Source organism: Vulpes vulpes, chromosome 10 (genome assembly GCF_048418805.1).
Source record: "Vulpes vulpes isolate BD-2025 chromosome 10, VulVul3, whole genome shotgun sequence".
Lineage (NCBI taxonomy): Eukaryota > Metazoa > Chordata > Mammalia > Carnivora > Canidae > Vulpes > Vulpes vulpes.
In genome coordinates this window covers 68,261,452-68,286,423 of record NC_132789.1, presented here as the reverse complement: position 1 = coordinate 68,286,423, position 24,972 = coordinate 68,261,452, and the positions used below count along the sequence as shown (strand labels likewise).

General features: G+C 38.1%; 1 protein-coding gene across 12 annotated transcripts in view; it reads left to right on the top strand.

Annotated features, from left to right (window-relative positions):
- ATP2B1 (ATPase plasma membrane Ca2+ transporting 1) overlaps positions 1-24,972 on the top strand; it is a 129,855-nt gene that overhangs the window by 43,154 nt on the left and 61,729 nt on the right. For all 12 annotated transcript variants that reach the window (XM_072724558.1, XM_072724554.1, XM_072724561.1 and 9 more), the window contains exon 2: positions 14,595-15,019. In XM_072724558.1, coding sequence (XP_072580659.1) covers positions 14,812-15,019 — 208 coding nt within the window. In that variant the 5' untranslated portion in view covers positions 14,595-14,811. The remainder of the gene's footprint in view (positions 1-14,594; positions 15,020-24,972) is intronic.

The following is a 24,972-nucleotide window of genomic DNA, read 5'->3' as shown; positions in this document are numbered from 1 at the left end:
GTATTTGCTTTTATACTTTTTCCCTCATGTAGTCCATAAACTCCTTGAAGAGCCTTGGACATAGGGCTTACTCAGACATGTTTGGGACTGATGGGAACTCCACAGGGAAAAACAACGGGTTTGAGAGGGTCTGTGATAAGTTTAATATTGGTGGTTGAGTTTGTGCTGCTATAAGATATTCAGATAGAGATGTCTGTTAACAGTTGAAAACCTAGGCCCAGAGCTTGATAAAGGCCTTAGATTTAGGTCATGATGTGGAATCAGCTGCCAAGAATGAGGAGAGGTAGTAGTGCATAGTAGTGATTTTAAAAAGCTAAGGAGGGGCATCTGGGGGCAGCCCCAATCGGACCTTTGTTTTGGGACAAGGGACTGGTGGGAACACAGGGCAGCTGGCTTAATGGGGAGCATGACCCCTCATCCTGCACCCACAGTCAGAAAACTCCCCCAGAATGTGAGAGAATCTGGTCTTCACCTCTGTGCAGGTCTCTCCTTTAACCACCTGAGGCAGGTTTGGCTCCCAGCTGACCTTCAGTCCAGAAGGCCCAGAGCACCACCATTTAAGTGCAGAGAAAGAGATCAAGGAACAACAATGAGAAGCAATGAAAAGAGAAGAAAGGAAACTGAGGCGCACAGAAAGAGGTTATGTGTCTGCCACCCCGCCTGCCCACCCACCCAATCACAGCAAGTTGCAGCAAAAGGAGTCCCTAAAAGCAAGCCTAGCCCTTGACCAGAGACTCAGAAGAGACCATTGAGGACACACAGGAAGAACACAGCTGTCCACAAAGCCAGGAGGAGGGTCCACCATCAGGAACCAAATTGACTCCCCAGACTCCAGAACTTTGAGAAATCAATTTCTGTTGCTAAAGCCACCCAGTCTGTAGTAATTTGTCATGGCAGCAGGAATGGACTTTTTCTTCTCAACCGGTCACCTAACCACACACAGTCTCTGAGAGTTTGACTCCCAGGTTTTGTGCAGTTCTGGTCTATAGTCATTCATTGGGTGTGTCATCGTGCCAGGCTCTGTTTGGGGTGCTGAGCATCCAGAAGGAAAAAGTGCCTACCCAGTTCCTGCTGGGAGGAGTCACCTCCTGGTAACTGTCACATGTTGTGGACTGGATGAGCTTCCATGGTTCAGTGAGTGCTCTACTCTCATCCTTGTCAGATAAGACTGGTCCCAGGGAGGAGTTCTCTCTCCCAAATTGCCGTGGTTTGAGCCTCCTGTATCCCAAAACATCAGCCTGCCATCATGGCCCCATCTGATGGCACTGGCCTTGTGGCCAGATTTGAGCCAGCAGCAGATGAAGGGATCTGGCCTAAATTTTCTGCATAGAAAAGACTAGTCAGTCATTAAAGCCACCACCACCACCAGGGAATGTGGACGGGGGATGATTTCTGGGAGGCCTTGGAGAACTGTTAGCAATGGAGGGGACAAGTGTGAAGAGTACTAGCAAGTGATACAAAGGTGTATAGGAGGATGATGACTGAGAAGAAGCCAGAGATTGAGTCACCATAGGCAGCCAGCTTCGGACTGTGAGGTTGGATCCAGTTTTGCCAGGGTTTAAGGTGAGAGGGTAACCAGGAAGCAGTAAGGATGTACCTTATCAAGAAGTGTGGCAAGGGGGTGGGGGAGGAGGATAACTTGCTTGGTTAACAATCCAGGAGAGGCTTATTTGGGGAGATGAGGAGGGAGGAGCCTTTTTTGTAGTAAGAATGTATCTGAATATTGGCTAGGCTAAGTGAAGGAACCAGTGCGAAGTGTGGCAGTGGCTTGCCATGACAGTCAAGGAAATAAAGTGTTGGAGGAGACTTTTTGTAGCCTGGGTAGACACAAGAGCGGGAGTAATTCCAAGGAGACTTGGAATAGAAAGAGGAACGTACTAGGAAGACGGAGATGTGTCGTTGAATAGCAGGTGTCTGAGAAAAATAAGTTTCTGATGGAACTAAGGAACTCCGTTTTAAAAATTTTAACCAGCATTGCTCAGCTAGACAGTATGCTCTTCAGGGGCACCTAATTAACTGAATGGACGAAGTGGGAGGATAAAAGAACTAGTGAGACATAAGAGCAAAACTGGAGTCACTGACCATTGGGAACTTAGCTTTTTTAGGGAGGCAAGTATGATCAGAAGGGGTCTGAACTGCCTTTGAGTCTGGAGGTCAGAATGTGTACAGAAGGTTCTGTGTAAATGAAAAGAAATAAAGATAAGTTGTATTAGAGAAGAATCTTGAAAATAGAACAATTCCAAATGATGATTTTTAATATGTGGCTCTACCCTTGAGGAGTAGTCACAGAGTACAAATCAAAGTCTTGGAATGAGGGGCACCTGGGGGCTCGGTGGTGGAGCATCTGCCTTTGGCTCAGGTGGTGATCTGGGGTCCTGGGATTGAGTCCCACCTCTGGCTCCTTGCAGGGAGCCTGCTTCTCCCTCTGCCTGTGTTTCTGCCTGTCTTTCTGTGTCTCTTATGAATAAATAAGTAAAATCTTAAAAAATAAAAATAAAAACAGAAAAGCTCCAAAGTCTTGGAATGAAGGTCAGAAACTTTGTGAAACTAGTTTGAAGGATCATCAGCTTGATGGGTTGGAGTGGTTATGGTTCAACACATTCCCTGATCTCCATTATGCTTTGCACTCTAAGATTCTTGCCTAACATCCTCTTAAAATATTGCTTACCTTATTTTTCAGAGTCTTTGTGCTGCTAAAGTGGGTATTGATTTACTCTGCTATTCTTTAGTAACTACAGCTGGAAATTGCAAAAGACCATCGGCTATCAAATCATGTAAATAAAGAGAAAGAAGTTAAAGAAATGGGAGTGTTGTCTCTCCCTATTTCTGCATTCAGTTGTTTAAATATTGGGATAAAAAAACCTTGAAATTTACAGTTTTTAATTAAGAAAACAGAAAGCTCATGTTAAATTTACAGATAAGAGTTCTGCCTCACTGAATATTGCCAACTTTATTTTTGTGCGCTCGTTCAGTGACATAATGAGCATCCTGTTTCCTTAAGCATTTAAGTGTAGGTTCTTGTGAACTGACAGGATAGACTCTCTTAAGGACTTGAGTAGGCTGCTACAGCAGCTGGTGTGACATTCAAGTGTTCATATTGCCTTCTTGCTCCTGAACAGAAGGGGGAAAAAAAACAACAGTGTTTTAATTTAGAAATCTCTTCCTTGACTATAGCTCAAATTCTCAAAACCAGTGAAACTAGAAAATGATAGAACATTTCGTTCTCATATGTAATTGGAGATATAATATGTTCTTACATTTGGTGGTAAGCTTTACAGGATTATATAAAATTAACTTTCCTTAATTTTGAGCTTTTCAAAGGCTTACCCTTTACTAGGAAACTCAGTGTTAAGGATGAGAGTTCCTGAAATGTCTCAATAGAATAGGAACAAACAAAGGATATAGCTGGGGGGGGGGGGGGGGGGGGGGGACACAGCAGGAGAAGGTAGGTATATAAATTACAGTTCTCTGTTAAAGTTCTTACAATTTAATACTGTTTTAGGTATTTAAAATCATTTCACATGTTCAAAATGAAATAAGGAGGCTCCATATTTCTTTCAATGAAAGAAATTATTTTCAGTGTTTGTCTATCAGTATACTTGGTATTAAAAACCAAAGTAATTTGAAGTAACAGCTCACAGAATATTTTTAGAGTATCGTCTGCTTTCAATTACTCATGCAAATTGAGAATAACATAATGAGGAGCCATGAGTAATTGGCTTATATAATTGACAGGGAATTCTGGATGAAGGTGGTAATCCAACAGTTTGTTCTTTAGCCAAAGTTCAAGGCACATAGATCTACAGCAGTGGTTCTCCCTACCAGTGGCAGTGGCCTCAGTATCCTTATCGCTTGAGAAGCTATTAGAAATGTAAATTCTTGCACCCTACTCCTGATCTACTATTGAATTGAACCACTGCTGGTGGAGTCTTTGACATCATCTGATGCCTGCTGAAGTTGGAGAACCACTGATCTGAGGTATATGGAATTAGTATATAAATGATTTTGATAATCCAGTATGTGACCCAGCACTTTTCAGTTTATCCTGGGGGTACATTCAGAAAGATCGTGGTTTCGGTCTGTATCCATACAACTTGCAAAGCTAGAACAGCCTTTTAAGAGATGCAGGTTATCATCAGAGTTTGGGATAAGATGATTCCAACTGATTTGACCATAAAGCAAAAACACCAATTGTGAACTTCAAGGTATCTGTATTTGGGATCATTCACATTAAAATTTTATCACATACTGTTTAATTAAGTACTTTGTTGGCATAAACAGATAATCTGTACTATCAAAAAGCAAGAGTAATTGTCTTACAGCCCCAGGGAAGGGGATGAATCATCAATTTATTGAGTTTCTTCTGCTTTGGGCTGACATATTTCTTTATAAACTCAAGGCTGTGGGGAATAGGAGCTGTGTTTCAGGCTAGGAAAAGGAAACGAGGTGATTTTATTCACACTTGTACTGAGCCAGACGGCTATAGTGTGGTTTTACCATTTTAATTGAATTGTGAAATTCTAAAATATGAGACAGAAAAAATAAAACTTCTAAATGCACATGCAAATAAATTTTAACTATTATCTATAAACTGATCTCATGCGCTCACTAAAAACAGATGAAAACAATTATGGTCAGGCTTACAGTGCCACCCGGCCCCTCCCCACTGACTCCCTTGACAATTGTACAAGCAGTGGAAAATGAAAACAAGCGGCCAGAGATCGCAGCGTGGTGGGAACAAAAATGGAGCATCGGAGAAGTTAAGGCAGCGGGACATTTCAAGAGTGAGGGAGTGGTTAACAGTGGCAAAGGTCAGTAGGTTAGATAAGAAGGACTACATTTGTCCCTTCGATTTAGAACAAGACGAGTCAGTGGTCACCTTGAAGAGTAGTTTCAGTTGCAGCACGGAAGAAGCTAGAGTGAAGTGGGTTGATCTTTGAGTTGAAGATGAAGTAGAAATAGTAAATTTCAGAAAAGATGGTAGATTCCGAGTCTTATTCAGTGGCCCTAATGAGGTAAAATTTTTATGTATTATTTATATGTAATTGTTAACCTTATTACCGTATTGATTTGGTGTAACTTTAGTGTAATCCTAGCAAACTATTTCTCAAGCAACTGTATCATTTACTCCAGCCTTTCTAAAATATTGAAACTCGGCATTATTACTTTTCATAGCTTCAAGGATCTAAGACCCTGGTTAAAAGCCATTGCTCTGTAGCAGTCGTTGTATATTGTAGCTCATTTGAAAAATCTTAAATACATTGAACTAATATTGTCTGGAAGGATTGAAAAGAAAGTTACATTTGTATGTGTTACATATCAAGGTGGTTTGGAAATTCCTCAAATACTGTGACTTTCTTTTGACTAATCCTGCGTACTTAGCATATTATTTTAAACATAGGGTTATGAGGTTTTGTTTTGCTCTATTTAAATTGTCCTTGCTTACTGTTATAAAACCTGTTTTTCAAATTGATTTTTAGCTTCAGGATCAAATATAGTCACTAAGCACCTACTGTATTCCATACAGTGTGAGGGGTTAAAATTAAAATACCACAAATCCTGCCTTGAGTTCACAGTTCATTGGGGAAGACGAGAGGTAAACAAATCATTGCTGCTGTGCAATAAAAGCTATAATAGAAGAACAAATTAGTGCCTCCACTATTCTAATCCACTTGTTGCCCACCCTGAGAGATTTGCCAAAGTGATGGTGCTGAATTTATCGCTGGCAGCAGCTGTAGCTCGCCCTTCAAGTGGTGTACTTAGTCTCTGCCTCTTGAAGATTCTGGGTAGATGGTAAGTAATTTACTGAGGGGAGTGAGACTAATTTTAGTCATCTCAGACACAGCGACGGTATTTACGAATCCTGTGAGACTAATAAATCAGACATTGTAGACAATGTTTATTTTCTGTGTTTTATCAGTTCTATAAAACCGAAATCATGTTTGGTGAATTTAATCTTGTTTATGTATCATTCTTTATTCACCTGATATAAATTACTTTTCTCAACAGGCTTTATATAGTCTTTATGTTCCTTTGTGCAGTGTGTATGCTTTCTTTTAAGCCTCTTAAAAAATAAAAAATGTGAGTTAAGAATGTTAAAATTGAGTTATCCCTTGGTCTTTGGAGTGTTTTAATGACATAACTTGAGCATAACAAAATTTTGTAAAAGAAACATGACCATCCATGATCTTGAGGTGTCTTCTCTTTGATATGCAGCCTCTTGATGGTAGGCCATCTCTTCTTTCTGCCATTAATCTGATATTACACATCAGTGCTTTTATATTTAGTAGTTTACAGTACATTTTTATCACTTCTATTAAAAATTGTTTTAATTGTTGGAAGACTTTACAGGTGTGAATCAGGATAATTTTTCTTTTTCTGTAGAAAGTGACTATATTTTGAATGATCATGGTAAGATATGGAGATCAAAGATGAATAAGGCATTGGTTTTTGCATTTCAATAAATTTAAGTTTAGTGGGCCTAAATTTAGGCTTACTTATATAGTAGTTAATACTGCTGAACCTTGCAGGGACATTTAAGGTGGTGAGTTTTAGGTTGTCCTGCCTGAGGTCTGAAGGTCACTGCTATTATCTAATGGGGTGGGGTGGGGCAGGGTATGCTGGGCTCCATTTCTTCACTTAAGAGATAGTGCTAACAATAAAATGCTAATAGCAGCCACTGTGAGAAACAGCTATAAAAGCTTAGTTATCCCTCTCCTCACAACTACTTGTCTGCAAAGGAAATTGGATTAATCTTTATGCTAAAAGAAACTAAGAAAATTGAGATTGAGTGTTCTTTTTTGAAAGGTTGCAGTCAAAAGCAAGTTTTTAGCTTTTTGTCAGATGTTGTGCCTAATAGCTAGGGTGTGGCGATCCACTTTGAAGTACAATGCCAGCTATTTAGGTGGTAGTGGCCTCTTTACAGCCTGTATATTGTGATGATTTGCCCCTTGACTTAAGTTTTGTTTTTTTACTCCTATTTTTAGTGATTTTGGGGAGTATTTATTTGCTCTCTTTTATTATAAGTATATTCTTTTTGGAAGTAGATGATTATGTGTGTTTGGTTTCAGTGGCTATAAAATGAGCAATTGGATTTGAATCAACATCACTTTTGGCCATTAAATTCTATGGTTCTTCCTTTGTAACCATTTTTTAACAGAATGTTGGCTTTAAGACTTGTTTCTGATCAGTATTTGACTTAGAAACTTAATTCTCTTATTAAGTGAAAAAAAATAATGTCTTTAGCTTTAGCTTTTTTTAAACCTCAGATCCATAATTTATGTTCCTATAAAATCAGTTAAGAACCTTTGTTAATATTAATTTTTAAAAATTTACTGAGACATATTAGAGCTAGTAAATAGAAATTTGACTTAATGCTGAAGTTATTGTATATCAAATGAAAACCCAGACATTTCATTGAGCTCTTTCAGTGTGGATACCTTAAGAAAACCGTTCAAAAATTTTTGAAAGAATATATGAAATAAAAAATAACTTCATATTCTGAAGTAATTACAAAATCTGTAAGTTTAGAAAATTGAAGAGTAAGATTTAGTACTACAACTTTTTCATGTTTTGAAATTTCATTCTGCATTGGGAAGGATTTGAAAACAATTACGCTTACTTGTGGATCTGTAGCTAGTTGATTCAAAGGATATTTTAAGGGGCACCTGGGTGGCTCAGTAGGTTAAGCATCTGCCTTTGGCTCAGGTCATGATCCCAGGTCCTGGGATTGAGCTCCCTCTAGGGTTCTCTGCTCAGCCTGGGGGCCTGCTTCTCCCTCTCCCTGCCACTCTGTCTACTTGTGCGCATTCACTCCCCCCCCCCCCCCCCCCGTTTTCTGTCAAGTAAATAATAAATACAATCTTTTAAAAATATTTTAGATTAATGAAAGTTTAAGCGAAAGGATTGGCTTCTAACACATTACTTTTGATTTATAACTAATTTGTTTAAATTTAGGCTTGAAATTAATCCACATGACTTTCCTTAAACTTATGACTGCAATTAGCAGATCTTCAAATTAGATGGTATCATTCATACTTTACACACAAGAAATATTTTTTCCCCCTGGGGTTTGTTGTGTTTGAAGCAATCCTGCCTAAAATGAGTCTTTATTTTTAAAAGATAAATGGAATCCATGGTGAATGGAGTGCAGAAAAGGATGTCAGTTGTGTATATGTATAAAGCATGCTTACTGCATTAGCCTGTGGAGTTACCTTCTAAATTAAGAATGGATTTTTAGAGATTAGAGTTTTTTTTTTTTTATAAATTTTTATTTATTTATGATAGTCACACAGAGAGAGAGAGAGAGGCAGAGACACAGGCAGAGGGAGAAGCAGGCTCCATGCACCAGGAGCCCGACGTGGGATTCGATCCCGAGTCTCCAGGATCGCGCCCTGGGCCAAAGGCAGGCGCCAAACCGCTGCGCCACCCAGGGATCCCTAGAGATTAGAGTTGTCACAAAAAGGGCACGGGTTGTTTCCAGGTATTGAGCATCCTTCCATATAATTCTTTTAGTATCTTGCTTGGTCAACTCCAAGGCTAGGGAGTTCTCACTTAACCCAGGGGCCCTTTAGTAGTCAGGGTTCTCCAGAGAAACAGAACCAATCAGAAGTATATACAAACAGTGCTTGCTTTATTATGAGGAATTTTCTCAGACATTTATGGAGGCTGAGTGGTCCCACTATCTGCCTTTTGCAAACTAAAGACCCTAGAAAGCCAGTGGTCTCATTTTCATTCTGTGGGCCCAGCCTTGGTATGAATTCCCATTCCTATTTTGTTCTGTTCAGATCCCATATGGATTGGGCAAAGCCCACCCACCCTAGGAAGGCAGTCTGCTTTACTTAGTCTACCTATTCAAATGCTAATCTCTTTCAGAAACACCCTCCCAGGTACACACAGAAATAATGTTTAACCAGGTATCTGAGTACCCTGTGACCAGTCATGTTTCCTTAAAATTAACTGTTACAGACCTATTCCAATTTTTGATGACTTGTTATAGAGTTTGACGTTGGTAGCCAAAAACTACCTCTCTGTAGCTTCCTTCCTTTCATTCTATTTCTGTCTTCAAGAGGCCATGAATACATCTGGTCCCTTTTCTACACCATAAAACTTCAAATGTTTGAAGTTTGCTATCACATTCCTCCCCTGGACTAAATTTTCTCTATTTCTTCAATGTACTGGTTTCCTGACTCCTAACATTCTCTTTATTATTAACTCTTTTACAGTATGCAGTTCATGGTGTTCATACCAGACCAGTGCAGAGCCTAGCAGGCCTGTTATGTGTAATACAAATAAAAGTTGGTACCTTTCATTCATTTATCCATCTTTTTGATAGATTCAGTCATCATGTTTTATCTGTATAGCAGAGCTGCTTTTATATTAGACTATCATCAGAATCCTCTTTTCCTTTAGGTTTAGAAATCTTTAAAAGTTGTAAAAATTTATTTATTCATGAGACACACATAGAGAGGCAGAGACATAGGCAGAGGGAGAATCAGGCTCCTTACTGGGAGCCCAGTTTGGGATTGGATCCCCGACCCCAGAATCATGCTGTAAGCCCTGAGCCGAAGGCAAGAGCCCAACTGCTGAGCCACTCAGGCGTCCGGAAATCTTAGTTTTTTTAAACATTCCTTATCTGAAATGGCTGGGCAGTCCTCATCTGAGGAGAACAGGATTATTGTCTGCAAATATTCTTAACAATAGAAATCGCTGACATGTTTATGATTAACTGTGTGCCAAGCTAAGTTCAAATAGTTTTATATAAACACATTTAAAGCGGTGAGTACTGTATTTGTTTCTGTATTTTATGAATGACCCGGCAGTATTATTGGTGTGTTTGTCCAAGGTGAAGCGGAATAGTCTGTTACTGATCTTTATAGGTGTTAGGCTCCTGTCATTGCTACCTAAGAACATACTTTCTTCAGGGGCCCAGTGGAAAGCACTTAGATCATGTTAACTAACATCGAGTTAGTGCATTTTGTAGCAATTCATGTGTCCTCTCATTCCTACCTGTCTATCTGGATCCCAATTCTGTCATCTAACATTTGCTGGCTTACCTACCTTCAAGCTGTCTGCAGAGTAGAGAAACATCACTTCTCTGTAAATCACCAACAATGGTTTAGAAGTCAAGAATTAGGAACCTAGTAATGTCTTGCAGGTTGTTCCTCTTTGTTATAGTACACTTAGTTATGGAGGCATATATTTTGTAACTTGTCTGCAAGAATCTCATGTTACTATATAATATTTTTATAGTGCTCAGTTTCATCCAGCTTCATATTTCATCCCATAACTTAACTATTGCCCTGTATTTCTTTGAGTTTTTCTGATATGCAGCTTTTTGTGGTTATCATTGTTGAGTCTAGATAACGAATGCCCCACACAATCATTTCATGATCTACAAGTGTTTCTTTTGAAAGAAGGAATTGAAATTGTAACTAACAAAGCTGTCTCCTTGTGAACTTTACTCATTACTTAGTAGGACCTCACAGGTTTTTTTTGGTCTTCTTCAGAGGGCCCTGCCCATTCATAGTAAAGCTTATGTGTCAGTTGAAATCCATCTTACCCTCCTTTTTGAAGAATGTAACTTTTTGCCTAACTCCAGTCTTAAACTACCTCTTTCTTTTTTTTTTTTGTAATCCCCCAAAGACTAGTAGTGGGTTGGCCAGAGATGCCATCTAGGGATTCAGGGATAAGTTATGTAGATCAAGAGGCCTCCATAGAGTAGCAATGTGTTTTCTTTAAAATATCCTCCTCTCCCCGCCCCTGCTTTGGGGGCCTCTGCATCCTCATAGTAGTTTCTTCTTAAACTTTTCAAATGGAAGATCAGAATCTGTTAGGCAACACAAAGAAGCAAAAACAGATCTTCTACTTTCTGTTATATCTCAGTTCCAAATAGTGTGTCCCCATCTTGTCATTTTGTAACAAACAAACAAAAAATAAAACTTTTTAAAAGTCCTAAGCATTTTTGTGAATTTGCTAGTTCGGTGGATGGAGGGGTGAAAGTAGAAAGGAAACTTGTAAAAGAGGCTATAGACAATCTAGATATACAGAACCAGCCTGCTGTATAACTTGTACGTAATTGTAAATTCAACTAGTCCGCTTTTGGAAAGTGTCTCGTTTGCATTTGGTGCTTTTGCTTTGATTTCTCTTTCTTTAAACAGTGGGAGAACTGGACATAATTGATAATCATGTACTTAAAAAGCTGTTGCAAAGTGGTAGAAACCTCAACCCCAGAAGGGAATTTATTGATAAATTACTAAGAAAATCAAAGAAAGGACAGACTTGACACTGACCAGCAGGCTCAAGTGATCCAGCAGTGACGGGCACATTCCTTGCCTCTCTCCTTTCCTCCCTCTGTCTCTCCTTCCCTTTTGGATCCATTCGCAGAGGCTTTCCACATCTCAGATTTAAATTCAGTAAGAAAAGACAAGTCTCTGCCCCAGAGTCACACAGAAGCCTCCTTCCTGCCCTTTGCCCCTGTTGGGTCATACGTGCATTCTTCATTATTCAACCCGGGGTGGAGGGGGGGGCTCGGGTTCATCGTGGCCGCGCATTCTTCAACGGGGGTTCATCGTGGCCCGGATGTTTGGATGTGGGAGGGAACCTCATAGGGACTACATTGAGAATCAGGGAAGGGCAGATCCCTGAAGGAAAATTGGGGACTAGTCCTGAAAAGTGCGGGAAAGGCTACTGCACTGGCAGATAACAGATATCCACTGTAATGTCTGAAGTCTGCTTTTATTATATAAATTGGTACATTTGGTATTATTCGACTGTTGTTTGACCTGTGACAGTTTATCTTTGAACCCAGTAAAACATGAAGACAAAGTAGAGGCATGGCTTTTGAGTCACAAATAGAAATTCAGATCCTAGCTCTATTTTTGTATCCTTATTGTCGAGAAAAAGAGAACCCAGGAACACCCATTTCTCCTGCTTGCATTCTGTCTGGAGAAAAAACACCGATTGGCAGAGAAGAATAAAAATATTAGTTTTAATATTGACAGAAGCTGAAATGGAGGATTTGGTTTTTATGCGACAACAGTGAAGCTCTGCACTCAAACCCAAAACACATCAGTTATTTACCCCACCCAGGTGCTTTGAACAGTAGCAGGTTTTTTTTAACCTGGGGATCTGCCCCTCCCCTAATAACTCAGACCAGAATGTATGAGTTTTTGCAGAAATCTGGCTCCCGAAAGAAGGCAGAAAGATGAAGAGATTACATATGTCAGTTGTTCTTGGAAAATCCGCCGGGTAACTTATTTTACCTCAGTGGTAATTCTTGGGATAGGAAGCTACCACTGAGGAAGAGTCCTCTTTTTGGAAGAAACCAGAGACTGATGACATGAATGCCCTCAACACGCAGATTTAGTTAGGAATCTTATTATTTTATCTCTTCAACAAATAACTTATTTTAAGGTTGGTGTGATATTCAGATGCCAGCAAATTTTGAGTGTGGAAACTCAAGGAGATAATCAAATAATCACCCTCTCTAGTCTTTGGAGTTGGGTTATTATAATAATTGATGTGTGAGTAGGAGGGAACCCACTTTGCCTCGGAGATGAATAAAATTGGTAATAATTGAGCAGGCAAGAAGGATTTGTGAAGTGGGAGGAAACAGGCTATGAAAAAAAAATGTCTCCTGGAATCTGTAGCTATCATATCCGTCCGTGCATATTTAACCCCAAGGCAAGGAATTTTTCCTCAGCCACCTGGTATGAATTCAGAGTTTTTAGCCCATTTTCCTATCCACTGGTTCTCACAGTGTGCTCTCTGGACTGATAGCCCCTGTCTCACCTGAGAATTTGTTAGAAAAGTAAATGATGGAGCCCATCCTAATCCTCCTGAATCTAAACCCTGGAGGTGATTTTGATGCATATTGAAGTATGAGAACCACATACCATGATTTGCAAAATCCTCATAACAATTTAATACATGAAGATTAATTGCACTTGCCAGTATTCTTTTCTAGTTCCCAATCATTGAATATTTTATTAAATATGGGGGAGAGGTATTTGGGGAAGAAGAGAGATTGAATAGGTAAACTAGAGTTTGGGCTTAAGTGCTAATAAATAAGTGTGAGCAGTAGGACTGTATTTTCATCCTCTAAGTTTAGGTATAGTGGCATGATGCCTGTTCCAAAAACTATATGTAGCAGCAAAATGCACACCTTTGGATAAAGCAGAAATTAGAATGAGAAAGAACATTGGGGGGGTAGTGATTATAATTTGTGGAGAAGGCATTGGAAGATCAGAAAGACAGGTTATATAAAAGGGACTTTTTAAAATCTAACTTTTTATTTGAGAGAGAGAGATAGCACGAGTGGGGTGAAAGGCCGTGGGAGTAGCAGATACCTGGATGCCAGACTACAGAATCAGGATCTGGGCTGAAGACGACCGCCCAACTGACTGAGCCACATGGGTGCCTAAAAGGAACTTTTCAAAGGAAGAATTAACTCAGTAACTGACTGAAGCTAAAGTGGATGGAATCAAAGATAACTGATGGTTTCAAGCCCAGGTGATTAGAATAATGGTGATTGAGGAAGGGAATTCCCTGTTTAGAGAATAAGATGAATCCAGTGTTGGGCATGTTAACATTGAGGGGATTAAAGGACATAGATGGAGACGAGTTGAACACTCATCTTTAGGTGACTTAGAGTACAAAGAGAACTTGAAAGAACTATAGGGAAAATTAAATTAATGCATCCATTTATTGGTTAAATACCGAATGTCTGCCATGTCCCTGGCATAGTTCTAGATTCCCAGGATATACGAATGGGCAAACCTGACAAATAAGGGAACAGGGTAATTTTAGGTAATACTAAAGGCCAGCAAAGAGAGAGTAATGATAAAGAGGGATAAGGGGTAGAGAATTTCTTGGGATAGCTGGTCTAGGGAAGATCTGAGGTGATACAGGACAGAAATCATGGTGGAAGATAGTTTTAGAAAGCCAAGAGGGTAGTGTTACAGGTGGTCAAGGAGAATTGCAGGCAGGCATATTGTTCATTGTGGTTTTTTGACCTTTGAGGGTCTATATTGTATGAAAGGTTTGGAGACAAGGATCCACGTATTAGAAGGAACGTGGGTTTGGAGACATCCCAGCTCATCCTTTTTTTTTTTTTTTTTTTTTAAGGCACTTGTAAGCTCTGCAGAAACTCCTCACTTTTTCTAAAGCTTATTCTCAGTAGAGTAAGGAGTAATAACATCTCATGGGATTACATTGTGATTAAATGAGAGAATGAATTTAAAGAAATAGTGCTTGGAATGTAAGTGCTGAGTGATAACTATTAATAACAGTGACACTGAATGGAACATAAAATTGTGAAATTTTATTTTATATATTTTATATTTTATAAAAATGTGAAATGCAGTTTCATTTAATAATGGTAAGATGTAACATCTTGAAATACAATTTTATTTAGGAGTTATACTTTGATCTTTTGTCATGCAAAACACTATAAAGGCAGGAGACTACAGTTAAAAATATTTTTATAGTTAAGTGATGTACTTTGATTAGCTACCAGATGAGACTTAGAAAATATGCTTGTATGCATAATACTATGAGAGGGATTTTACTAACTTTTAAATATTTTCTTACAGATGTGTACATCTCATGATTGATCCGAAGAAACTAGTCATGGGCCAAAAGTCAAGATACTTCTCTGGGAAATGCTGTTGATGCTGCTCTACAAAGTCATACAATGAGTGTTTGGTTTAAGAAAGAATTTCATATTTAAAAGATTTTCATCTTGGAAATACATCAAGTGAAAATTAGAGTCTTTGGGAAACATTTTCCTCTTAATAAATTATACTTGTAATGGGCGACATGGCAAACAACTCACTTGCATATAGTGGAGTAAAAAACTCTTTGAAGGAAGCTAATCATGACGGAGACTTTGGAATCACGCTCGCAGAGCTGCGGGCTCTCATGGAGCTCAGGTCTACAGATGCATTACGAAAAATACAAGAAAGCTATGGAGACGTCTCTGGAATTTGCAGCAGGTTGAAAACATCTCCCAATGAAGGTAGGTTGTGTTATGTTTGTTTTTAGTTCTTTGTTACGGAGAGTACTATAAATTTGGCTCATGAATAAACCATAAACCTGTGTATATTGTCTTGGTTAGTATATGATTATGTCATAATTTTAGTGACATTAAAATGGATTAGCTATCAGATTGGTTCAATTAAAGTAACTTTAGATCAGGAAATAATGTTACAAACTAATACTTATATTTTAGGTTGGTGGGAAGAAATATTTTGTATTGTTGTACATGTTGTTGCTGCTTGTTTACAATAACAAGATTGCTTTTCCACTGGAACTATAGAAGATGGAACCAGGCTAGATAGCCCCCCGGGGATTCAGTGGAAATTAAACCCTGCTCACTTATCCTTCATTTTATAAAGTGGTTTGAAATAGTTGTCACAGCCAGTGGCTCAGTAAGTTGTTTTTAACCTAAACTTTAATAATGAGTTCAGAAGGTCCTAAAGCAAATGGAGTAAATTAGATGCCAGTTTTTTTTTTATACCTAGCAGACATTTCCTTTGATTAAAACTAATTTTCAGCCTCAGAATTATGTTCAATTTCCCTGTGTTCAAAGAAGTCTTTGGTTTCATAATTCTCAATTTGCAGTAAGTTTCTTTTTGAGGAAAGAAAAAGTCATTATAACTTCATTGCATTATGGTCTTTGAAATGGTTTGAGATAGATGACCTTTTATACATTCATCATGTTGAATAGAAAATTACGGTTAGGAGGTTTCAGAAAGGCTTTTGCAAATTGCAAAGGAGGGAGGAGGATACATGATGATGAATGTTTGGTGATTTTAGTAAGGATGGGAAATCATTACTTTTAAAAGTTAAAGTATATTAGTACATATTCCAAAGCGAGTTCCAGAGAAATTATGCAGAAATGACTTTCTTTCCTTTTTTGTTTTAAGTTTGTTTTTAAGTAATCTCTACACCCAATGTGGGGCTTGAACCTACAACCCCACGATCAAGAGTCACATTCTCTTCTGACTAAGCCAGCTTGGTGCCCCCAAAAATGTTTTAGCTTTTTTTTTTGGAACAGCTCATGCCATGCCATACTACTTCTGGTAAAATTTAAAATAATAACAAAAAGTTATTTCTAAAATTGTTAACAATTTTTAAAATCACATTGAAAATTCTTTAACTTGCTTATATATATATATAATTGTATTTGAATTCTTACTTGTTTTAATGGTAGGCAATTAATTTTTCTAAGATGGCATGATCTTGAGGAAGCTTGTATCCATATTCACACATGTCCAAAAAGGGCTTCCTTGATCACTTTTGGAGTTTGTTTGTTTGTTTTGTTTTGTTTTGTTTTTTTCTTCCCTGCAAGACCTGTTAAGTCTTCTGTATTTTCTGGATCTTTTCCTTAAGTCAGAACTACTAGAACCATGGACTTCTTAGTTATACCTTAATATGCTGTACTATTTTAAGGTGGTGGGGATCCCTGTTGTTGGTATAAATTCTAGGAATCAGGTACAGACCCATGGACTTTAATAGATAGTAATTTGACAAAATTTGTAGCTTGTTCATTATGCAAACTCATTTTGAAATATTAGCTCACTTTATATCCCTTTTAGAGATTTGTAAACATTGATGCACTGTTCTCAGTTGGTAGACTCATTAAATCAACTATATATATTTTCTACATTTAACCTAAAACTTAATTGTTGGATGTTTTGTGATCACCAAATTGTTAGCAAATGCTACCATTAAAAAGCCCTTGATATAACAACATAGTCGTTCATAGAAAGTGATACTGAACTTCAGCTTCACATCACTTAATTGTACCTCCCTCAACCATGTCTTTGTATTCCTCTGCTACTAACTAGTTAATCAAAATTCTTATCTTCTAATAATTAAACACCCCTCTATGGTCTGTTCTCATTTTTAATAGACCTGATTTTCATTAGTTTGCACTGCAGTTTCTTTTGTGTTGTTATGTTGGGCAATACTCCTTACATTGATTTTGGTTTAATTAATGAAGTTTATTAAGTTAACTAAAAATTTTTGGGTTTACTACAGTAGTTTTAAAATTTGGGATGGTTATGTACCTTTCTTATAACATGATGGAAGCTGTGGATAATAGAAATATTCACTTACCACTCAAAATTTGATGTGCATTTTTGCTGCTTTGTGCTATCAAATAAATGAAATATTTCCCCCTCATTTATTCGTAGAAAATTCTTGCTCATATTTTCCTCATATTGTGAATTTTTGTTAACATTTGTATTAATTTTTGTCTTCACTAGCTATATACAGTAGTTTGTCATTTTGAAATTTTTAAAAATTTTATTAAGAGAGAGAGGCAGAGAGATAGGTAGAGGGAGAAGCAGGCTCCCATAAAGAATATGAAAAAGTCATTTTAAGCATTATATTTGCGTTTACAGTTGTAAGATTAAATAAAAACAGCCACAGCCTTCATAGGAATATTGTTACCCAAGGAATAGCTTTAGTATTTTGTTTTGTTTTTTTTTAAGATTTTACTTATTTATTCATGAGAGGCACAGAGAGAGGCAGAGACATAGGCAGAGGGAGAAGCAGGCCCCTTGCAGAAAGCTTGATGGGGGACTCGATCCCTGGACCCAGGATCACGACCTGAGCTAGAGGCAGTAGCTCAACCGCTCAGCTGCCCAGGCATCCCAGAATAGCTTTAGTTTAATTTAGAAATAATTTATTCAGAAAGCTAATGAACATTTCGTTGCTGATCAACTAGGCAAATGATAATAAATAAATCCTTATCTGAGATAATCAGCTAGGAATTTGTATGCCCAAGAAAATAATCCAGACAATAAGTACTCTTTTGTTAGTATAACCTGTTTATAGTCAAGGAAAATGAGATTAAATGATTCTCTAAAGAACGTAAATATTGATGAGGTAAAACTGAAGTTTATTTGTTTCTTTAATTCTTTCATTCATTCATTCATTGAGACATAGAGTCGAAAGACCTAGGTTGTTAATTGCCATATGTTGTATATACCTTCTAAAAAAGGAGTTAGTGTTGGTGATTTTAATTGTTAAGTGAATAATTAAATTACATCCCAATTTCAACAGCGTTCATACGATGTAAGACTATGTGCACCTTAGAATTGCTGGGATATCCGGTCAGTTTAGTGGTGGGTATTTTCTCGGCTGAGTATATACGTTCGTGAGTAAAACAATCCCTGACTTATTTTTACAAGGTGGAGACAGATTTACAGGACAACTAAATGAAATGTGTAGTATATTAGTGTTGTGTACTTAAGAGAAAAATGAGTGGAAAAGGAAAATCTGAAATATTGGGAATGAGGCTATTAGATTGCCATGAAGTCTAAAGGAAGAACAACCTAAGACCTTTCTTAAGAGCACCTGGAACAAAAATAAGCTAACATAATAGGTAACACTTCTTGTGTCAGATTGGTTGTTGCTGGCACTTACAAATGTTAACTCCTTTTATCCTCACAACAACCTTCCCCTTTTTTGCAGCCAAGGAATCCACAACACAAAAAGGGTTAATCGGCTTACCCAAAGTCTCACAGCTCTTAAGTGCCGGAGTAGGGATTCAAACCTTCACATTCTAGCTACAGAGAACATGCTTTTAACCCCCATGTTGCACTGCCTGTTAACAAAAGTTCAGTTCATGCAACTGAGAATATGGAAAGAGAGGTACCTGTGTTCTGTCTTCTCAGATAGTATTGCTTGTTGGCAGGAATTTCATGGTGAAAAGAAATGTTGATCTATTAGTCTTTTTAAAACATGCCCTTGGGGATCCCTGGGTGGCTCAGCAGTTTAGCTCCTACCTTTGGCCCTGGAGCACTCCAGGCATGGAGCCTGCTTCTCCCTCTGCCTGTGTCTCTGCCTCTCTCTCCCTGTCTATCATGAATAAATAAATAAAATCTTTAAAAAAATAAAATAGAAAATAAAACATGCCCTGTTTGGGAAATGGTATTTGTGAGCTTCCCCATTTGACCTGCTAATTCACTGCCTGTCTTCCAGCAGAGTAGCCCTTTAACTGGATTTGAAGGGTACTTTATATGTCCTGATCAATAGAAGTATTTTGAGCCAGATACGATTTTCATATTAAAAACTTATCCATCTTTACTCTTAAAAGAATTGGAAGTATAAATTTTGAGGTTAACTGAAATCAAGACATCATTTCATGTTTCATCTTTATCTATTAGAGCAAGCACCTATCTTAGAATCCTCAGAATATGATAGTTTTATAACAGAATTACTTACTTGCAACATCCTAAATGAATGCAATTATCCCTGTGGTTTTTTCCCCCCCCATTATCTTCATTGTTTTCCTATATTGACTTCCTTATTCATTCCTATCATAAATCCTATTTCTTGATTCTTTTATTTCTAAACTAGCTTTTGGTCAGTATCTATATTTTATATTGGTTGGTAGAAAAGACTGTCTAATAATGAGATTTCTAGAATGCACATCTCTATATTGTCCTGTTTATCATTCAGTAGTAATGCACGAAATAAAGAATGACAACGAATGCATGCCAATTGAAGACAGGTACCGAGTGATATTCTGTAAGAGTGTGGATGGCTTCATGGTCTTGTAAAGGGGCAGGAAAATAAGTAAGACTCTAGGCTTTTAAGTGGTAGTTGCTAAAATTAGGTGTAAGAGGAAAAAAAGCAAAGGGAATAAGAAAAGGAAACTGGTAGAAAGAAACAAAAGAGTTATGTAGTAGGAAGCAGGGTAAAGTCAACAGTAATTGTCCCTGGCTGACTAATGTCTCCATAATGTTTCAGATGGCAGTTTATATTTGCACTCCTCGAAGTAAGACTGTTAGTAATGGTGTGCTTTAACCAGGTCTTCATGATGTAATATAATAAAACTAACATTCACAGGGAAATAAATTTTAACTGTGTTAAAAAAAAAAAAAAAGTCAGGCCTTTGCCTGGCATGAATCATTGTTGACTTATATAGCCTACCACAAGAATCCTCTGATGCCCGGATGGGTATGCTTGGTTATACAGGTTGGCACAGCGCTTTCAGGCACTCAGCAAGGAATCCCATCGCAATGATATGCAGCCATGTATATTTTAATATTTGTATAGAGTTACCAACGAGAATCTTCTATTGAGAATCCTGCATGACCTTGTCCTAGAGATTTATTGCTGCTGTAATAGAGAATTATACACTTAATTTAATACCTGTTCAGGTTACTAGTTTTCATTGCTTATAAAATTTTTGAAGATAGTTGCAACACTACTTCTTCTAACTTTGTTGTTTACATATTATTTCTTAAACTTGTACCTGATGATAGAGTCTGAAGTAGCATAGCATTTAGAGTTTTTTCCTTTTTTTTTTTTTTCAAATTTTATTTATTTACTCATGAGAGACACACAGAGAGAGGCAGAGACATAGGCAGAGGGAGAATCAGGCTCCCCCAGGGAACCTGATGTGGGACTTGATCCCAGGACCCTGGGATCATGCCCTGAGCTGGAGACAGACGCTCAAACATTGAGCCACCCAGGAGCACTGTACCTTAGAGTTTTTAGTTTGTTTTTTAAATACAATAGATATATTTCCTTTTTATTTTATTGTTTTTATTTATTTATTTATTTATTTATTTACTTATTTATTTTTAAAGATCTTATTTATTCATGAGAGAGGCAGAGGGAGAAGCAGGTTCCCCATGGGGAGCCTGATGTGGGACTCGATCCCAGGACCCCCAGGATCATGACCTGAGGCAAAGGCAGATGCTCAACCACTGAACCACCCAGGTGCCCCCATTTCCTTTTTTTTTTTTTTTTTTAGTTTATTTTAGTAATCTCTGTACTCAAAGTGGGGTTCAAACTCATGACCCCAGGATCAAGAGTTGCATACTCTTCTGACTGAGCCCGCCAAGCCACCTGTATGTTCCCTTTTAAACTGTTCTGTTTTTCCCTATCTCCCTGTGTGTTGCCTGTCACTTTCCTACTTAAAGCTGGCAGTGGTTTTTCATTAGCCTTAAAATGAAATTCTGACCTCTCACTTAGGTTAACAAATCTTCTGGGGATCTCATCCCTGCTTGCATCTCTTGTTTCTTCTTTCCCACTCTTCTCTTCAGTGTTTGAGGCATAGCAGGATTTTCAGTTTTCTTAAATATGATTGTGCCAAGGTCACTCTTGTTTTGAGTCTCTTATTATCTCTTCATCTAAGGTACTGTACTTCATCCTTCCTATGACTCTGTATCTCTTAATCACTTTTTTAAAATTAGGAACAAAGGTGCAGAGTAGCCGAGTGGGGTTCTTGGTGCTCCACTTATTTATTTTTATTTATTATAATTTTTTTAAGTAGCTCTGCATCCAGTGTGGGGCTTGAACTCATGACCATGAAATCGAGTCTCATGCTCTACCAACTGAGCCAACCAGGCACCCTATCTCATAATCATTCTTAAGATCTCAAGTTAGATACCTTAGAATTTCCTCATCTACTCCCATCTCCCAAATTTTGGATTCCAGTTCCATTTGTATATTCTCATAATATCTCATCACCCCCATCATAATACCGAGCCATGATTAACTGGTTACTTGTCAGCTTGCCCCACTAAACTATGAGTTTCTTGAGGGCAAGGGCCAGAGAAAGGCACACTGACTCATTTCCCTTTGTATGCTTACTTAGTGCCCATCACAGCTCCTGAGCCATGGAAATGAATGTGAACGTTTGACTTTAGACCAGTGGTTCATAAATTGGGGTGTGGGGGGAATTTCCTTTGAAATTGAGACTATAGTTTTTTTCCCAAGAAGAATGCATATAAATATAAATTTTCACATGCTTTCTAGGTCTACAAGTTTTCCTGAAGCCTTCATTGAGAGAAGTCAGAGTGGCTGCTACCACCACCTCTCTCTCTCTCTCTCTCTCTCTCTCTCTCTCTCACACACACACACACACACACACACACGCAGACATATGTACGGAACTGGATAAGGCTGTAGTATTTGCTGTGTAGTAGCCATGATTTTCAGTTGAGCTCTCCTGCTTCCAACATTCCAGTATTTTCCCCTCTTCATTTCCCAAATTGAGACATTATTTTATTAGTCACAGCAGTTGTGCTGCATTTTCTTAGAAAACGTCAAGCTATTGATAAAATTTTGAATTTTATGTCTTTTTCAAATATTATAGACAATACTCTTGAGCCATTATCTATTCATAGAATGAAAATAGGCTCCCTGACTATTTTCCCCCCTTATTTAGCACAATGGTGAATCCAGACCCCAAAAGCACATAATGCCAGCCCTATAAATAAATGGTAATTTAGTTAAACAAAGATAAGTCTATTTGAGAGTAGCAGGGGAATTGCAACTCAGAACAAGCAAACTATAGGAAATCATCGGACAAGTCTGAGGAGGCAGAGTAGGGGAGGGTAGCGTTATTAAGTTCTGGGAGAAAATTGAGGATTGTTTTAAACATAACTTCATCAGAGAAGAACAGGAGTTCGAGGTTGTGGTGGTTTCTCACTGGCTGCAAGTGGTGGACAGTTTGTTGTTACTGAGGCATGTGGAAATCTTCCTCCTTCCTGCTGGTCATGTAAGTTGAGAAGAGTGCTACGTGCAGGAGAACTCTCCCTTCATGGCTTCCGGACGACATTTTAAATTAGATTTCCTTGATTCATTTTCATGTTTCCCGCATTTGATTAAGATCTTTCTCAGAAAGCATCACTGATTAAGTATCAAGTTGTTCTTCTTAATTGCAGTATTTTTGTCTATTTGTGTCTTTTGGTGCTTGGAAGGATCTTTCCCAGGAGTCGTGTCCCATATAGGGATGGGCGAATGGGGACTTCAGTAGCGAGTGGAAACCATGGAGGCCACGTTTGAGTAACAGGGAAGATAGAAGGAGAGGCTCTCAGGCATTTCCCATTCATAAATTCATATCTTGTCAAGTTTGTAAACATTGGATCATCTCAAAGCCTTGTGCTAGCATTCTTTTTGCCACATTATTTTCATGGCCTTCAGAAATAGCAGGAAAGGCTGAACTCAGAAAGTTCTCATTTGTCATTGTCTCATATATTTCTCATTGTCGCCAGAGCTTGGAAATCTCCTTTGGTCCTGCTGTCGCCACCAAATCTCCTAGTGCTGACTAGGAAATTCCAGGTTGGCTGGTCATCTTGCTTTTTAAGCCAAGTGGGTTGCTCAATGATCTTATGTAACTGAGTTTTAACTTCCCCAGAAGTGATAATCCAGGTGCAGCAGGTGGTATTGGCCACAGAGCAGACCCCTCCTTGCTCAGCTAAAAGATAATCAAAGACTGTCCTATTTATTATCAACTTTATCCAGAGACTCTAAGGTTCTTTTTTGAGAAGCTATTTTCTTGGCTACTGATTCTGCAATATCTCCAAGAGTTACAGAGAGATTTCTAATCATATTGTTTACATTTACTCCTAACCAGGCAACTATGGCCTTACTAAAGGAAATGAATTCTGAATTCTGAATCCTGAATCCTGAAAGCCTCCTGCTAGGTCCTTTCTAACTTGATGGTGTAAATACTGGGAATTTGATCAAAGAAGATGCCTTGGTTGGTTTGTGGAAAATTAGGAGCATGGTCAGATAACTTAAGAGGACTTCACCTTGCTATGCACCAGTTATTGAAGCATTTATAGGCCCAGAGAGAATGATAACCAGCACAGACCACTCTCATGAAGGTGGCATCATATTTGATAATGATTAATAGTGAAGTTTTTCACGATAAATCCAACAGTGGGAAAGGTGAACCCTTCCTTAGCAGTGGCCTTGGAGAAATAGATGAAAGTTTGAAGTCTTGATTCTTCGGCATCAGGGGAGTAAGTGGTCAGCCTTTTTATGTCAGCTACTTTTTCTTTCTTTTTTTTTTTTTTTTTAAGATTATTTATTTGTGATAGAGAGAGAGAAGCAGAGACTCAGGCAGAGGGAGAAGCAGGCTCCACACAGGGAGCCTGATGTGGGACTCTATCCTGGGTCTCCAGGGTCATGCTCTGGGCCGAAGGCAGGCACTAAACCACTGAACCACCCAGGGATCCCCTAGCTACTTCTTTTTCTAATCAGTTTGATTTAGAGATCTCCAGTGCCTGTGTGGGATCAGATATCAGATGGAACCTTCTTCATTTGTGAGATACATATTCAAGGTTTAAATCTCTGGAGTTTGGCCGCTATCTGGGTAGTGAGGAGGACCTGGTAGAGTCCCTTCCAAGTATATTCATGGACAGTCTTTGTTCATACTCTGATTGCAAATCAAAAGTGTGAGAGAAAATTGGAAATGTTACTTTGGAAAGTTGTATCCAGGTTTTTGAAGAAACTAGAATTCGGAATCCAGTCCAATTTACAAGTATGTAAAAGAAACTCAATGACAATTAACAGGATTAGAATTTAATATAGACAAAGTAAACATAATTTCTTCTCTGTGCAAGTACCTTCTTTTTATAATAAAACTATTTCTTTGCATTAAACTTTGCCTGATTATTTACATTAGTGCAGCAAGAATAGTGATTAGCCATCTAAGCTCTTTTTAAGATGACTTTGCTGGAATTTTGTAAGCAAAGTACCATATTGATTTTTCTTTCAAAGAACTTTATTGCCTCTCTAAAGTCAAAACTTCATTCCTAAAACTCTCTTTACCTGAATCTATGCATATTTCTCAAATATGATGTTCCAGTCAAAGCTTTGGTAATATGACCAATGTTTTTCAGTCCTGATACAAGGAGAACAGATTCTTACTGAATTTATGCAGATAGTTGACATGACGATAAAAATACTCAACTAAGAGTTTCCGAATTCTGGAGGGATAATTTGGAGAGAAAAAAAGCAGGTATTTTATCTTTATTGACAAAGATGCATATTACCAAATTGTTGATAGCTTAAGAGAGATAAAGATTTCCTAAAATTCGAAGAAGGAAAACATTAGAGAACCAATAATGTTTTAAACAAGAAGTCATAAAAATTATGATCATCGTCAGTTCATTCAGTCTCATGTTTTTAATTCTTGTTCTGCTTGAATTC